This window comes from Syngnathus typhle, linkage group LG3, assembly GCF_033458585.1.
Source record: "Syngnathus typhle isolate RoL2023-S1 ecotype Sweden linkage group LG3, RoL_Styp_1.0, whole genome shotgun sequence".
Classification (NCBI taxonomy): Eukaryota; Metazoa; Chordata; class Actinopteri; order Syngnathiformes; family Syngnathidae; genus Syngnathus; species Syngnathus typhle.
The window spans coordinates 22,827,932-22,844,887 of NC_083740.1; the positions used below are offsets into that span (position 1 = coordinate 22,827,932).

The window sequence follows — 16,956 nt, forward strand, 5'->3', positions numbered from 1 at the left end:
TTTTTTAATCTCCATCGCGGACCGGACGTCATACGGAGGCCGCCATTACAGATGCGCAGAACGGATGCGCAAGACACGTCAGCTATATTAAGAGCGAGAGTTGTTTTCTTCCTATTAGTTTCAATTCACAGTTTAATTAGCAGTTTCAATCAGCAAATAACAAAATGCGTATTACAGGTCGGTCATATTTTATTTCACAACACTTTGCCTTGTTCCTTTGGTCTCTGCTGTTCATCCTAAAACACAAAGGCGCTCTTTAAGCAATGCGACAGTGAGCGCCCGGCGCGCTGCGGTTGCGCGACCGCACCAAATTAAGCTCCCTGCGCAGTGCGCACTGAGGTCCACTTAAATTTTAGAAAGTACATCAGGACTTTAAAAATATTTTCTAAATTTCAGCGACGGCTCTGTCACAATAATGCGACCAGCGCGGTGCAGTTGGGCGGTCGGCGGCGCGCTACGGTTGAGCGTTCTCTCTCGCGCTCTCTCTCTCGCTCTCTCTCGCTCTCGCACACACGCGCACACACGCACACGCGCACACACGCAAACCGGATATCATACGGAGGCCGCCATTACAGATGCGCAGAACGGATGCGCAAGACACGTCAGCTATATAAAGAGCGAGAGTTCAGTTCTCTACCTAAATCCGTATTACAGGTAATATTTTATTTCACAACACTTTGCCTTGTTCCTTTTTTCTCTGCTGTTCACTTCAAACACGCTCCATACGAGCGCAATGCTCTCGTATCAGACAAGGCTTGCTCGATCACCTGCTCGTTTGCTGTCTGTCACAATGTACCCTACACAAATCCGAAACATTTGTTGCGGCTCCGAGTCACGACGAGGGGCAAGTTTCGGTTTCCAAGGGTGTTTTTATTCCTCTTCAACGTCTCTCCCATACAGAGCCGCCTTTTTCACGTCCGCACTTCTCTTTCCCGTGCGCGCACGGAGCGCGGTGGTGCATTTACGGGCAGTCGGAGAAATCAACGCCAACAAAAAGAATTACATCCAGCCTAGTTAAGACCATACCAAAGACTATAAAAATGGGACCCATTGCCTCCCTGCGTGTGTGACGATCATTGGGACTTAAAAAAAAAAAAAAAAATTAAAAATTCATAAAAATTGGGTGCGTATTATACATGGGTACAGGCTTTTTTCCAGCATCAGCATGCCATTTTTAGGGTGCGTATTATACATGGGGGTGCATTATACACGGAGAAAAACGGTAGTATATGGTGATTAATTGTGCCAAAAGCTTAAGTGAGGTCAATGTAAACTCCTACTGCATGTCGTTTGTTGTCTATTGCATCTGTGATTTCCTCGATTGATTCCATTAATGCCTGTCCTGTTGATCTGTTTACTCTAAAACCATATTGGTTCTCTGCAAATAATTTATGTTTTTCCAAATATCCATCCATTCTACTGTTAAAAAGTTTTCCAATATTTTTGAGAGTTGTGGCAATATTGAGATAGGTCTGTAGTTTGTAAAGTTGTGTTTGCTCCCAGTTTTATAAAAAGGATGTCACGACTCGTCCCCGATCATGTCTGTGTGCTCGCCCCTCCTTTCCTGTGTGCTCATGTCCGTGGATTCTGTCCGTGTGTCTGTGTGCTCGCCCCTCCCCTCCTGTGTGCCCATGATTAGTGTGATCATTCTCACCTGCCTCTTGTTACCTGTCTTGTATTTAAGTCCTGTCTGTGTGTCACTCCTTGTTGGATCATTGCTTGTCGGTTGTTGCGTGTTGTGTGTTAGTGTCACAATGTCTTTTTGGTTCCTGTTGCTGTCGTCATGTCCTGCTGTCTTCTTGTTTCACGTCTAGGTCAGTCACTCAAGTTATTGTTTTGTTAAGTCGTATCAGTTTGCCTTTTTGAGTTCACCAATAAACCCTGGTCCAAGCTGCCTTAGCAATTTTCATCTTCTTTGGGAATGTACCAGTTAAAAATGACGAGTTACAGATGTACACAAGTTGCTTTGAAATCCCCTCAATGATTTGCTTAACTAACATCATATCAATCCCATTGCAGTCGGTAGATGTTTTATTTTTGCATTGTTTTACAATGTTAATGATTTCCTTTTCATCAACTGCCTTCAAAAACATTGAGTGAGGATTCCTTTCTATTAATTTATCTCTGTTGCCTACATCTGGCGCTGGAATCGGTATGTTTTTTGCTATTTGAGGCCCAACATTTACAAAGAACTGATTAAAGTGTGTGAAGTTTGTCCTCTGCATTTAACCCATCCCCATGTGATTTTAATCCATCCCCTGGGGGAGAGGGGAGCAGTGAGCAGCAGCGGTGCCGCGCTCGGGAACCATTTGGTGATATAACCCCCCAATTCCAACCCTTAATGCTGAGTGCCAAGCAGGGAGGCAATGGGTCCCATTTTTATAGTCTTTGGTATGACTTTGGTATATATACAGGCATTTCTTAAGCCTTTCGTCAACCATGGACTGTTCTTATATTTAGTTTTTTATTATATTCCTTGATTGGACAATGCTTATTATATAATGAAGTGAATATAGTCATCAATTTATGGTATGCATTATTTAAATATTTTTCTTCATATTGCATCTCAGTTCTGTTCCATTAATTCATGTTTTAGCGTATCAATTGTCTCATCTGTCCTAATTCTTCTTTGTTGTTTATACACGCCAATTTCAGATTTGAAATTATTGTCATATACTGTAAACACTGGAAGGTGGTCAGTATTATCAGTAATTAATAACCCGCTTGTTGTCCTGTTTTCTATTATATTGCTGAATATGTTATCTATCAAGAGTATCATTCTGTGATGTTACACTCGTAGGTCGTGTAGGAAAGAGAAATCATCAGTATTTTGTTGCTTATTTGGATATAATAGATCAATGTTATAAGTTCAAAGTCTGCTTTATTGTCAATCTCTTCACATGCCAAGACACACAAAGAAATTGAAATTACGTTTCCACTATCCCACGGTGACAAGACATAGTACACGACCTACATACAAGCAAACAACACAAAATAAAAACAAGAAGGCACAAACAATGAATAATAAGAGTGATGAATAAATAATAAATAAACAATAACACAATAAATAAGAGGAGCAAAACGGAGCAAGTGTGTATACAGCAGACAGTCAGAATATAGCGCATAATCCCCGCAAATAAAAATATTTTTGTTGATTTTTTTTTTTTTGTATAATCACACTTTCTATCCATTCTGTGAATGTCTCAATGCTAGAACCAGGAGTTCTATAGACACAGCTTAAAATAACGTCTTTTTTCTTTTCAACAGAAATCTGTATCGCGAGACATTCAAGATTGTCCACCACCTGTGTCATAGCCTTTACAATCTTGAATTTCATATTCAAATCAACATAGATTGCAACACCACCCCCACCTTTACTCTGTCTGTTATATATGAATTCACAGCCTTCCATCTCAAAGTGCATTCCCTTCTCAGTCGTAATCCAGGTCTCAGAAATAGTTATTATATTAAATGGTTGTTTGAATGTGTTTAAGTAATCCCAAATGCTACTGAATTTTTTATAGACTCCGGCTATTGAAATGGACAATAGATAGCTTATCTTTTGTTAAGATGTCCGTGTTGTACTGATCATTGCTGTAATAATGTGTTTGTGGTGGAGAAGAAATTATTGTCTGGGTCGATGTCCTGATCCTGAGTGCTCCTTTCACTGTAATCAAACGTTAGTTGGAGTTGTTCATGTTCTTGTATCCACTGTTACATGTCCATTGTTGCTTGATGTAGGTCGAGTAGTGTCCCTGAGCATTATGTTTGTGTTTTGTGTCGTTACCTCCATTCAGTGCCAAGCCCACTCCAGTTGATTTTCTATTGAGGACACTTATTCAAGCTTTTCCAGTTCCTCAATACTCCTCACCATCAGTATCTTGGCTTCTTCTGGTGATCCATTAAGCTTCATGTATATCTTGCAATTTTTTCCATTCTTCTCAAGTGACATGCTTTCTTTGCAATATCCACATTGGTCTTTGTCAAATGTTCATTTATGTAGATGTCTGTACCTTTTGAGCAACTTACCCTGCTTTAGAAGTGCAACTTTGTGCTTCCTGTTGACAAGTTTCAGAATAACTGCTGGCTTGTCATAACTGTTTCTTCTGGGCAGTGGATGACATCCTTTAGTTTGCAGAAACTCAGCTACCTGTTGCTAAGCGGAGCTTGCATGTTGCTCATAGCCATCGTTACTTGTTGTCACTGCCCTTGCATAAGATATAGGTTTAATTGCTATTCACGTGATGACAATGTCATTTATTCTTGTATATTGCTCAATGTCCGCTACCCGACTTTCAAGGTAGGCAAGCCGCTTGTCCTTCTCAGCATTGAGCATACGGACTGTCTTTACCTAGTGCCAAGATGTCTTTCTGCCGCATCCTAACAGCAGAAACTTCTTCCGAAAGGAAGTCAATTAACCATTTTATGTCCTCGACCTCCTCCGTGGACATGGTTAGTTTTTTTTTCGACCCTATATTGCTCACGTTGGTCGCAGCTATCTCTTTGACAGCTCAATCAGCTGTTTCCCGGTAAGTCAGATGTTAGCAGTCTTCTAACAAACTCGCGGGTTCACCATAGTTCATTATAGAAAATCCGTGTCGAGCACAGAAGTCCAATAATAGAACACCGATCGAGTTCAGATCGGGGGGGCCGTTCCTCCCAATCACGCCCTTCCAGGTCTCACTGTCATTGCCCACGTGAGCATTGAAGTCACCCAGTAGAACAATGGAGTCCCCAGAAGGAGCGCTCTCCAGCACTTCCTCCAGGGACCCCAAGAAGGATGGGTACTCTGAGCTGCCGTTTGGTGCATAGACACAAACAACAGTCAGGACCCGTCCCCCTACCCGAAGGCGGAGGGAGACAACTCTCTCGTTCACCGGGCAAACCCCAATTTGCAGGCGCCCAGCCGGGGGGCAATAAGTATACCCACACCTGCTCGACGCCTCTCACCGTGGGCAACTCCAGAGTGGAAGAGAGTCCAGCCCCTCTCGAGAGGGCTTGTACCGGAACTGTGTGTGGAGGTAAGTCCGACTATGTTTAGTTGGAACTTTTCTGCGTCGCACACCAGCTCAGGCTCCTTTCCAGCCAGAGAGGTGACATTCCATGTCCCAAGAGCCAGCTTCTGCAACCAGGGATCAGACCAGGCCCCATGGGTGAAGGCCCGGCCACCAGACGCTCGCCTTCAAGCCCCGCCTCCAGGCCTGGCTCCAGAGGGGGGCCTGGTGACCCGCGTCCGGGCGAGGAAAAAAGAAATCCATTTATGTTTTTCTTTATAAGGGTCTTGTGTGAGCCGTGCTTTGTCTGATAACGGAAGCAGTTTGCATTATTTTATTGCAATGTTTTTCCTTATTCAGATTTGTTTCAAGACTACAGTTAGACTTCACTTTGATGGTTGCAGTTATTGCAGTTCTGTTGTATTATCACAGTAGATTGGTTTAATTACATTTCAAAAACCATGCTTTCTCTCTCGAATATATTGTTATAATCATTTGTTTCAGATGTACTGTAATTATTTTCTGTATAAAAATTATATTTGGTGTTCAAAAAGTATTTCAAACTTGAGTCAAAAAATATTTTTTCAAACTTGAGTCTTGAAAAAGAGGGTGTCCTCTTATAATCGGGCCGTCTTATATTCAGGCCAATACGGTAATTGTCTCTGGCCCCTTACCTGCGGGAGGCAATGATGAGCAGATATTCTCGCTTAATCGGTGGATGGCTATTTTTTAGCAAGAATGCGGCATTGCAGTTTGTAGATAACTTGTCCTCCTTCTGGAGCCGCCCCGACCTGCTGAGGATGGACAGCCTTCATCTTAACCGTGAAGGCGCCAACTCTTTAGGGAACATAGATTACTTTTTGAGCCATTCATGACAGTCCACTTTAGAGCAGGTTGGGACATGGGTGGCCACCTGTCAGGTTGCGTTTGGAGTCTGTTAAGTTGAAGTTAACTAGCGCTAGGCTAAACTTCCATTATGCAAATACCGTTTTTTTCCGTGTATAGTGCGCAAAATTTAACTAATTTATTGTCCTAAAATCTGGGGTGCGCATTATACATGGGTACAAAAAAATTTTAAAAATTTTTTTTTTTAATTTTTTTTTTTTTTTTTTTTAAGTCCCAATGATCGTCACACACGTAGGGAGGCAATGGGTCCCATTTTTATAGTCTTTGGTATGGTCTTAACTAGGCTGGATGTAATTTTTTTTGTTGGCGTTGATTTCTCCGACTGCCCGTAAACGCACCACCGCGCTCCGTGCGCGCACGGGACAGCAAACGAGCAGGTGATTGAGCAAGCGTCTGATACGAGAGCATTGCGGTCGCATAGAGCGTGTTTGAAGTGAACAGCAGAGAAGAAAGGAACAAGGCAAAGTGTTGTGAAATAAAATGCACAGAACGGATGCGCAAGACACGTCAGCTATATAAAGAGCGAGAGTTGTTTTCTTCCTATTAGTTTCAATTCACAGTTTAATTAGCAGTTTCAATCAGCAAATAACAAAATGCGTATTACAGGTAATATTTTATTTCACAACACTTTGCCTTGTTCCTTTGGTCTCTGCTGTTCATCCTAAAACACAAAGGCGCTCTTTAAGCAATGCGACAGTGAGCGCCCGGCACGCTGCGGTTGCGCGACCGCACCAAATTCAGCTCCCTGCACAGTGCGCACTGAGGTCCACTTAAATTTTAGAAAGTACATCAGGACTTTAAAAATATCTTCTAAATTTCAGCGACGGCTCTGTGACACTAATGCGACCAGCGCGGTGCAGTTGGGCGGTCGGCGGCGCGCTACGGTTGAGCGTTCTCTCTCTCGCGCTCTCTCTCTCGCTCTCGCACACACGCACACGCGCACACACGCAAACCGGATATCATACGGAGGCCGCCATTACAGATGCGCAGAACGGATGCGCAAGACACGTCAGCTATATAAAGAGCGAGAGTTCAGTTCTCTACCTAAATCCGTATTACAGGTAATATTTTATTTCACAACACTTTGCCTTGTTCCTTTGTTCTCTGCTGTTCACTTCAAACACGCTCCATGCGACCGCAATGCTCTCGTATCAGACAAGGCTTGCTCGATCACCTGCTCGTTTGCTGTCCCGTGCGCGCACGGAGCGCGGTGGTGCGTTTAGGGGCAGTCGGAGAAATCAACGCCAACAAAAAAAATTACATCCAGCCTAGTTAAGACCATACCAAAGACTATAAAAATGGGACCCATTGCCTCCCTGCGTGTGTGACGATCATTGGGACTTAAAAAAAAAAAAAAAAAAAAAAAATTTTTTTAAATTTTAAAAAATTCATAAAAATTGGGTGCGTATTATACATGGGTACAAGCTTTTTTCCAGCATCAGCATGCCATTTTTAGGGGTGCGTACTATACATGGGGGCGCACTATACACGGAAAAAAACGGTAGTTCTTTGTGTAGACTAGAATATCACAGTTTGAATAATGCTACAACATATAGTCACACACTTTCTACTGAGGTTGTAAACAAATCTAGTTCCTCCTCCCTTACTGGTCTCACTGATAGGATGGTGCTCATTCCTAATAACAGTACGTGTGTACCAAATATTACCTATCAAATTTCTATGGTCGTCTCCTCCTGCCGTGTAAATAATCATTTCAAATGTAATGCCAGGCCCAGAAAATGCAATCTCACTCTTAAATCATCTAAAAATCCTCAGATAGGTACAAACTCTGATCAACCTATTAGACTCAAACTCGGTTATACGAAAATTAGATTACTACCCATAAAAGCGCTACTAGTTAATGACCTCATTAGAGACCATAATCTTAACATGATTGGTCTTTGCAAGACCTGGATAGAACCTAAAATGCTGCCATTTGATGAGGCCTCACCTCCAAACTTTGCGAGCTTGCATGTTAGAGACTTAAACTTAGAGAGACTTTATTGTCATTTTGTAAACACTTGGTGCACACAAAACAAAATTTCGTTGCATACGGCTCCCAACAATGAAATGATATTTCGGCTGAATAGAAAGTGACATTTCCATCTAAATATCTATATAAATATGAAACAAGACAAGTATAAAGCGCAGTAGTGATAAAGTATGTACCCAGTGCAGGGAACGAAAAAAAACAACAAACCTATTTACAAAGTGCGCAGAGGAATGCTAAGTTGACTGTTCAACAGTCTGACGACAGTAGGGAAAAAACTGTTGCAGAACCTGGTGGACCTGCAGTGGATGCTGCAAAACCTCTTCCCAGAGGGTAGCAGGTAGAACATTCCTTGGTGGGGGTGTGATGGGTTACTGATAATATTTCGGGCTCGGGACACGCAGCGCTGGGATGACAAGTCCTGAATGGAGGGAAGAGGAGCCCCGATGATCCTTTGCTGTCCTCACCACTCTCCTTACGTTCTTCCAATCGGAGGCGCTGCAACCCCGACACCACACCGAGAGACAGCTTGTCAGAATGCTCTCTATGGTGCTTCGGTAGAACGTCCTCATGATGGGTGGGGGCAGGTGGGCTCTCCTCATCCTCCGCAGGAAGTACAAGCGCTTCTGTGCCCTCTTGACCAGTGTTGTGGTGTTCCCAGTCCAGTTCAGGTCGTCTGTGATGTGGAACCCCAGGAATTTAGTGCTGCTGACCACCTACACAGCTGAGCTGTTGATGATCAGTGGAGCATGGTGAGGCTGGTTCTTCCTGAAGTCGACGATGATCTCCTTCATTTCTCCACAATCAGGATCAGGCCATTGTCTCTGCACCAGCCCACCAACTGCTCCACCTCCTCTCTGTAGTCCAGGTCGTCGTTATCGCTGATGAGGCCCACCACCGTTGTCGTCTGCAAACTTCACGATGTGATTGGTGGTGAACCTGGGGACGCAGTCGTGTGTCATCAGGGTGCACAGCAGGGGGCTCAGGACGCAGCCCTGAGGGGAGCTTGTGCTGAGGGTGATGACATCTGAGGTGTTCTGTCCGACCCGGACTGACTGAGGTCTGTTGGAGAGGAAGTCTAGCAGACAGTTCCGAAGGGGGTGCTGAAGCCCAGGCGTTCCAGTTTTCCCACCAGATGCTGTGGAATGATGGTGTTAAACGCTGAACTGAAGTCCAGGAACAGCAACCGCACGTGGGTGTTCCTCTCCTCCAGGTGACCCAGGCTCAAGTGAAGAACTGAGGAGATGGCATCCTCAGTGGAGTGGTTCTTCCGGTAGGCAAACTGGAACGGGTCGAGTGTTGGGGGGAGTCTGGAGACGATGTGTTCTTTGAGCAGCCTTTCGAAGCACTTCATCATGATGGGAGTCAGTGCCACAGGTCTGTAGTCATTAAATGAGGTGATTTGAGGTTTCTTCGGCACCGGAATGATGGAGGCAGCCTTGAAGCATACAGGCACTGTGGCTTGGCCCAGCGAGATGTTAAAAATGTCTGTGATGACACCAGCCAGCTGACCTGCACATTCCTTGAACACCCGCCCAGGTATGTTATCAGGGCCTGGGGCCTTACGTGGGTTGACTCGTCTCAGAGTCTTTAACACGTCGGCTGAGTCAAGGCAGAGTGCCTCCTCTTCCTGATGGGGAACAAATTTAACTGCCGGAGTGCTGTTCAGTGCCTCAAACCGCCCAAAGAAGTTATTTAGACCATTCAGGAAGACAGCATCAACCTCACCCACCGGGAGGGAGGGCAAGTTGTAGTCAGTAATCGCCCGTGTGCCTTGCCACATGCTCCTGGTGTAATTGGCGTCACGGAAAAAATCCTGAATTTTTCGACTGTGGCTTCGCTTCGCTAACCTGATGGCACAGTTTAAGTTGGCTCTCGCTGTCCTCAGCGCCTCCTTGTCGCCAGACTTGAAGGCTGCGTTGCGTGCTCGCAGCGTATGACGTACCCCCACAGTCATTCAGGGTCATTGGTTGGCTCGGGTGATGATGTTCTTAGTGGTGCTGACGTCCTCGGTGCATTTGTTGATGTAGGCTGACACAGTCATGGCGTACTCATCAATGTCGATCTGATTGTCATAAGTTGCTGCTGATCTGAACATGTCCCAGCACTCAAAGCAGTCCTGGAGCGCCTCCATGGCCCTCTCAGACCACACCCTCACCTGCTTCACTGTAGGTTTAGCCCTGATCAGCAGGGGCCTGTAAACAGGGATTAGCATTACAGATAGGTGGTCTGAAGAGCAGAGGTGGGGGCGGGGGGCTGCTCTGAATGAATCTATTATATTGGTGTAAACCAAGTCCAGAGTGTTCTCTCCCAGAGTTGGAAAATCCACGTGTTGGTAAAAATGAGGGAGAATAGTCTTCATGTTAGCTTGGTTGAAGTCCCCAGCAATGATGAAAACACCCTGTGTGTCTTCGTAAAAAGGGTCGGCGGAATGTAGCCCTTATCACTGATTCTGATCTCAGACCTAGCCCTCGCCTCAATAACGCATTAAAACTTGTGAAGTTCTTGCTGTCCGATCCACAGCCTTGCTGTCGTTTTATCTCGCTGTTACCGTCCACCCAGCACTTACTATGGCTTCCTGGATGAATGTTCAGAATTTGTGGCTGACTTGGTGACCCATGCAAATAATATTGTAGTTGTGGTAGATTTTAATATTCATATGAATTTACCATCAGAGCAACTTACTGTGGCATTTCAGACAATAATTGTTATGTTTGGTTTCACGCAGGCAATTCAGGGAGCAACGCATAAAAATAGAAATACTTTAGATTTGGTATCATCCCTACTGTTATGTCCGATCACTACTTTATAAAATTTGAAGTTTTTGGTTCTCTGTCAACAAAAGGAATGTAAAAAGTTCTGGTAATTTTAACTTCGCAACTGCGACTGCGCTCACTGAGTTACTGCCTCTGACAACTGCCGCATTTCCCTCTGATATTGGCTAAATTGATAATCTCACAAATTACCGTATTTTTCGCACCAAAAGGCGCACTGGATTATAACGCGCACCGTCATTGATGTTAGGGTTTGCAGAATATCTTCATCGTATGATAATGTTGGAATGTAACCTGTAATAATTTAACTAGCTTGTCCTGTCTAGACAAAAGTAGTTGACCAAAGTGGTAAGATCTTTTCAACTTATTGACTAGCTGCAGAGGAAGCAATCAAAGTTGCTTTGTTTACAGAACGTCGTAAAAGGTCCCCTGCTATGCTTTGATCAGCAGGGGACCGTCTTCACCTTATCCTGTGTGTTCACACACCCCCACTTTCAACCCCACTCTGTTTCTCTCAATAAATAAGCACCTGACGAGGCCTGAGTCAGACTTCATTCGACCATCGCTGTAAGCACAGCGACGAGTGAACTCTCCGCCTGCAGGTGTCTAAAATGACTTGCTTGACTCCAGTGTGGTTCTTGCAAAATAAGTTAGAGTGAGCACCACCCTAACAATTGAATTTTTTATTTTAGAAATTATTTCATATATAGGGCCCACCGGATTAAAAGGCGCATAAAATAGAAGCTATACTGCAACAAACTGAGGTTGACTAGGATTGCGGTATGCATCCACTAGCCAATAACCAATCACGCTGTGAACAATCGCGTTTCTCAAACAATCTCCTATAAAATGATCAGAACTGACTAAAGTTTGATCTAACACTGGTACTGATTACCTATGTTCCCCTTCCATATCGATCCGTAAATTCACTCAAAATATTAACAAAGCAGCCTATTTTGACATGAAATAGCCTTGTGCGTAAAGCAGCTATTATTATAGCATTAGCCACCCGCAAACTCCCATGAGCCTCAGCTCGCAGACCCCCATGAGACTCAGCAAAGTGTAAACAATCGCGTTTCTCAAACGATCTCCTATAAAATGATCGGAACTGACTAAAGTTCGATCTAACACATTGGTACTGCTTACCTATGTTTCCCTTCCATATAAATCCGTGAATTTACTCAAAACATTAACTGAGCAGCCTATTTTGAAATGAAATAGCCTCGCGGGTACAACAGCCATTCGGTGACGCCCCCTGACGACAGTTGCCGTAATGTTGGGAAGCGATGCGACCTTGTAATTTACTAGTCGTACTAAAACGTACTGAAACACAACCAGTATGGATAAACAAATTCATCAATTGATCCATATAAGCCGCTCTGCATTATAAGGCGCACTGTGTTTTTTTGAGTAAAATGTAAGTTTTTAAGTGCGCCTAATAGTGCGGAAAATACGGTATATAAGAAATAATGTTATCAACCCATCTGTGTCACTCCAAATCATTAAATCTATCGATCGTCCTTTGTCAACAATGGGTGCGCACGGCTGACGATGCTTGCACTTCAAAATATTCCACAGGCCCATATAACGATATATAAATTAGATATCAAATAACTATTATATAAGCAATAGTATTATCAAACCATCTGTGCACTCTAAATCATTAAATCCATCGATCAAATTCCTCGTCCTTCGTCAACAACGCCGCGCGCGCGCCCTGACGTCAGCCTCGTTGTCATTCCACAGATCTACTGTATAACTATATTGTAGCGTTAACAAAGTTAAAGGAAAGACGTGGGTTTGGTAAACGGCTCTTTATTTAACAAAACAAACTTCCAGGCGTGTGGCGGCGTGGACGTCCAGCCGCGGAAGTGGAAGAGAGCTCCATAGAATAGGACCGGGCGTGCGTAAAAGCCATGACCGAGCCCCATCCACCGTCCCCGGACAGCCACCCGGCCGAGCGCCGGCCCCCGACTTCAATCCACGGAAGTGAAAGAGAGCTCCGTAGAGGAGGACCGGGCGTGGGTAAAAGCCATAATAGTTTTTCAAACCTTCTGTGTCACTCCAAATCCTTCGAACTCTTCGTCCGCCGTGTCACTTAGAAACAAAGCCACTAATGATGCCGATATTATGTGGGGCTTTTCGTCATCTTCGTCATCCCGTGATCAATCTTTCTCCTTTATGTAAACAAGCGCCACGCCGCGTTGCGCTGCTGACGTCACTTGAAATACAAATTACAGTAGTCGCTTGCTACATCGCGGTTCCACTTTTTTTTTGAACATCTTTTAAACATTTTGAAAAAAATCACATAAGTCGCTCCTTATTATAAGTCGAGCCCCCCCCCCCCCAAACTATGAAAAAAAACCCGCGATTTATAGTCCGAAAATTACGGTACATGATTATTAAAATCCCCAACAATAAGGACACAATCATATTTGGACATGCTATTGGCCAGAAAATCAGAAAACTGACTTAAGTTCTTGTTGTGTTTGGGGTTAATAGACCACTACACACAGCACAGCCTGAGAGCAATAAAGTCCAAACAAGCTCAGTAAAAAACTGGCGCAAAAAAATGGTAGTTAGCTAATTGCAATTATAGTGACTCTTAAAAACAGGGGCAATTCCTCCACCTCACCCCGACGTCCACGGGGAATCAAAATATATGCAGTTCAGAGGCAAAGGTTCAGTAAAAGCACTGGAATCACCAACATTCAGCTAGGTCTCGGTGATGCAAAGTCCAGTCCTCAGGATGAGAATAAAATCCCACAGGATAAATGGTTTGTTTGCCAGTGACCTTTGAGTTCGTGGTGAATGAGGCAAAAGCTTGCGCAACCAAGAAAATAGTACAAAAAGAGCACCGACGAGGAGCCCCACTGACTGGACTCTTGGCGAGCATAAGCATACACACAGCTGGCGTGCATGTGCAGCATACTACGCTCCCTTCCTGTCACCACAGGATTTGTGCACAGCACTAATTCATACACGCACGCACGCACGCACGCACACACACACACACACACACACACATCTCTAAAAAGACTAATATTGAACTACTTCAAAGTGACGATTTGTTATTACCTTCTGTGCTCCCTGTTGTGATTCCATGGTAGCGGAGTTCCGGTTTTGAAGGAGGCAGTTCAGCATCACATAATTGGCTCTCTTGCATATCCAGACTTGATTTGGACTGTAATGATTAAACACAACACAGTTAGAATGACGACATTTACATTTAATTAATGTTTGGGTTAAGGTCAGAATTCAGGTTTCAGAAACAATCACAATAACCCGTTTTCATACTTCAATGGACAGGGCTACATTTAAATATCCCGACTGAAACTGCAACGCAGATCGGCCGCAAGGAGGAACAGGTTTAGAGCCCTGCCCGAGCCCAACAGAATGACCTCCAGCAGGCTACTGGTGTGAATGTCTCTGCCCAAACAGTCAGAAAGAGACTTCCCAGGGGTGGCCTCAGGGCACGATGTCCTGTAGTGTGGCCTGTGTTCACTGCTCAGCACTGTGGAGCTCGATTGGCATTTGCCATAGAACACCAGAATTGGCAAATCCGCCACTGGCGCCCTGTGCTTTTCACAGAGGAGAGCAGGTTTACCTTGAGCACCTGTGACAGACGTGAAAGGGTCTGGAGAAGCCAAGGAAAGTGCTATGCTGCCTGCAACCTCATTCAGCATGACCGGTTCGGTGGTGGGTCAGTGATGGTCTGGGGAGGCATTTCCATGGAGGGACGAACAGACCTCTACAGGCTAGAGAACGGCAGTCTGACTGCCATTAGGTATCGGGAGGAAATCCTTGCACCCATGGTCAGACCCTACGCTGGTGCAGTAGGTCCTGGGTTTCTCCTGATCCACGACAATGCCTGGCCTCATGTGGCAAGAGTATGCAGACAGTGACCACACAAGATATTGAAAATAATTTTGAGTTGCAGAAATTGAATTTAGGCAAAATGGACGAGCCTGCCACATCATTTTTTCACTTTGTTTTTTTGGGGTGTTTATAAACTGAGCCCTCTGAAGGCTGAAAACCATTCAGCATCACTGAAACCTGGCTTCACCCGGACTTACCCGACACTAGCGTGCAGCTGGCAGGCCGCACACTACTCCGCGGAGACAGAACGGAGAACTCTGGGAAGAGCAAAGGTGGGGGGGATCTATATTTATGTACATGATGATTGGTGCAACAAAGAGACAATCATAGACAGTCACTGTTCCCCGACGTCAAGTACAGTAAAGTGCCGGCTTTTTTCCTCCTGAGATAGCTAACCGTTGTGATATGCACGGCTGTGTGTATCCCACCCGACGCCTGTGTAAACACAGCACTCTCTCCTATTGAACATTGTCAACGAACATCAGCGAGCTCACCCCGACAATGTTCACATCATTGCAGGGGATTTTAACAAGGCCAACCTAAAGACTGTACTGCCGAGTTTCCATCAGCATGTAAAATGTGCCACAAGGGGAGAGAACACTCTGGATCATGTCTATACCAACATAAAGGACACTTACAGAGCCTTACCCCTCCCCCACCTTGGACAGTCAGACCATCTTTCCCTCCTGCTCTCCCCAGCCTACACCCCCCTCAGACACAAGGCGAGGTCCATCATAAAGATTGTTACGACCTGGACTGACGATGCACTCACCAAACTCTGAGACTGTTTCGTACATACAGAATTGGACTTATTTAGACACCAGAAGCTGAATATACACACAGAAACGGTTCTGGACTATATTCAGTTCTGCATTGGAAATGTGACTGGAAAAAACCATCCGAGTTTTACCAAATCAGAAACCCTGGATGACCAGTCAGGTCCACACACTTCTCAGGGCCCGCGACGCCGCCTTCAGTTCAGGAGACAAAGCTCGGTACAGTGCAGCCAGAGCTGGCCTGTGAAGAGGAATGAAAAGAGCGAAAACAGACCACAGGATGCAGAAGAGTCCCATCTGTCCAGTAACAATAAACGGAAGGTGTGGCAGGGGGATTTATGACATCACCAACTACAGAGGTAGTGATACGTCATCAGCAGATCTGAGTGCGCCACTGGCAGAGGAGCCAAACTGCTTCTTTGCTCGGTTTGATTCATCCCAGCAGCGCTCATCTGTCCTTGCCCTGCCCCCACCCCATCCTGTTTCCTGCACCACTCCAGTCACTGTCCAGGTGCACAACATTGAAAAAGTGCTGCTTGCTTTGAACCCCAGGAAATCCCCCGGCCCAGACGGGGTGCCTGGTAAAGTGTTCAAAGCGTGTGCCAACCAGCTGGCCCCCACCTTCACCGGGAACTTCAACCTCTCCCTGGCTCAGGCTGTCATCCCTTCCTGCCTGAAAGCCTCAACAATAATCTCGGTGCCGAAGAAGTCTCCCATCACCAGCCTGAACGACTACCGTCCAGTGGCTCTCACTCCGGTAATCATGATGTGCTTTGAGAGAGTGGTTCTTCAGCACATCAAAGACTCTCTTCCCCCAGACCTCGACCCCCACCAGTTCGCGTACCGGGCGAATAGATCCGAAGACGACGCCGTCACTATAGCTCTCCACTCTGTACTGAACCACCTGGAGCAGCAGCGGCGCTACGCCCGCATGCTCTTTTTGGATTACATTTCCGCATTTAACACATTTCTGACAGACTCACCACAAAACTGGTTACTCCTGTTCTCCCCCCTCTCACATGTAACTGGATTAAGGAGTTTCTTTCCAACCAACCCCAGACTGGCACTTGGCCCCCACCTCTCCTCCACTCGCACGCTGAGCATCGGCTCCCCTCAGTGCTGTTGTGCTGAGCCCCCTCCTCTCCTTCCACTACACCCATGACTGCAGACCGGCCCACAAAGACAACCTTATTGTCAAGTTCGCTGACGATACCGAAGCGGTCGGTTTCATCGCCAAGGATGATGAGGCTGCCTACAGCGAGGAGGTCCTGAGGTTGGCGGCCTGGTGCTCAGAGAACAACTTTCAAGTCAAGTCAAGTTTATTTGTATAGCCCTAAATCACAAGCAGTCTCAAAGGGCTTCACATAGACAGAAATTGACAACTATTCTCAAAGCATCTCCTGATCTTAAGCTCCCAAAAGGGCAAGGAAAAACTAAAAAAAACCCTACCGGGGGAAAATGAGAAACCTTGAGAAGGGACCACAGATGGAAGGATCCCCCTTTCAGGATCACCAGGTTGAAATGGATGCAGAGAGGGCACAAATGATACAACATGAAAATCAATGAAATAAAAAGTGGATGTCCATGTCAGAGCAGAGGGCTGCCGAAGGAGCCCTCAATTGTCCTGGCAGTGTCTT

General features: G+C 45.3%; 1 protein-coding gene across 19 annotated transcripts in view; it reads right to left on the minus strand.

Moving 5' to 3' along the window:
• LOC133152030 (palmitoyltransferase ZDHHC5-A-like) overlaps window positions 1-16,956 on the minus strand; it is a 240,863-nt gene that overhangs the window by 61,606 nt on the left and 162,301 nt on the right. For 15 of the 19 annotated variants that reach the window (XM_061275520.1, XM_061275519.1, XM_061275518.1 and 12 more), the window contains one exon: window positions 13,743-13,848. In XM_061275520.1, the coding sequence (XP_061131504.1) occupies window positions 13,743-13,848 (106 nt within the window). Of the gene's footprint in view, window positions 1-1,654; window positions 2,210-5,668; window positions 5,789-13,742; window positions 13,849-16,956 lie in introns of those variants that run through there. The other 4 variants (XR_009714035.1, XM_061275536.1, XM_061275532.1 and 1 more) reach the window with 3 other exon arrangements.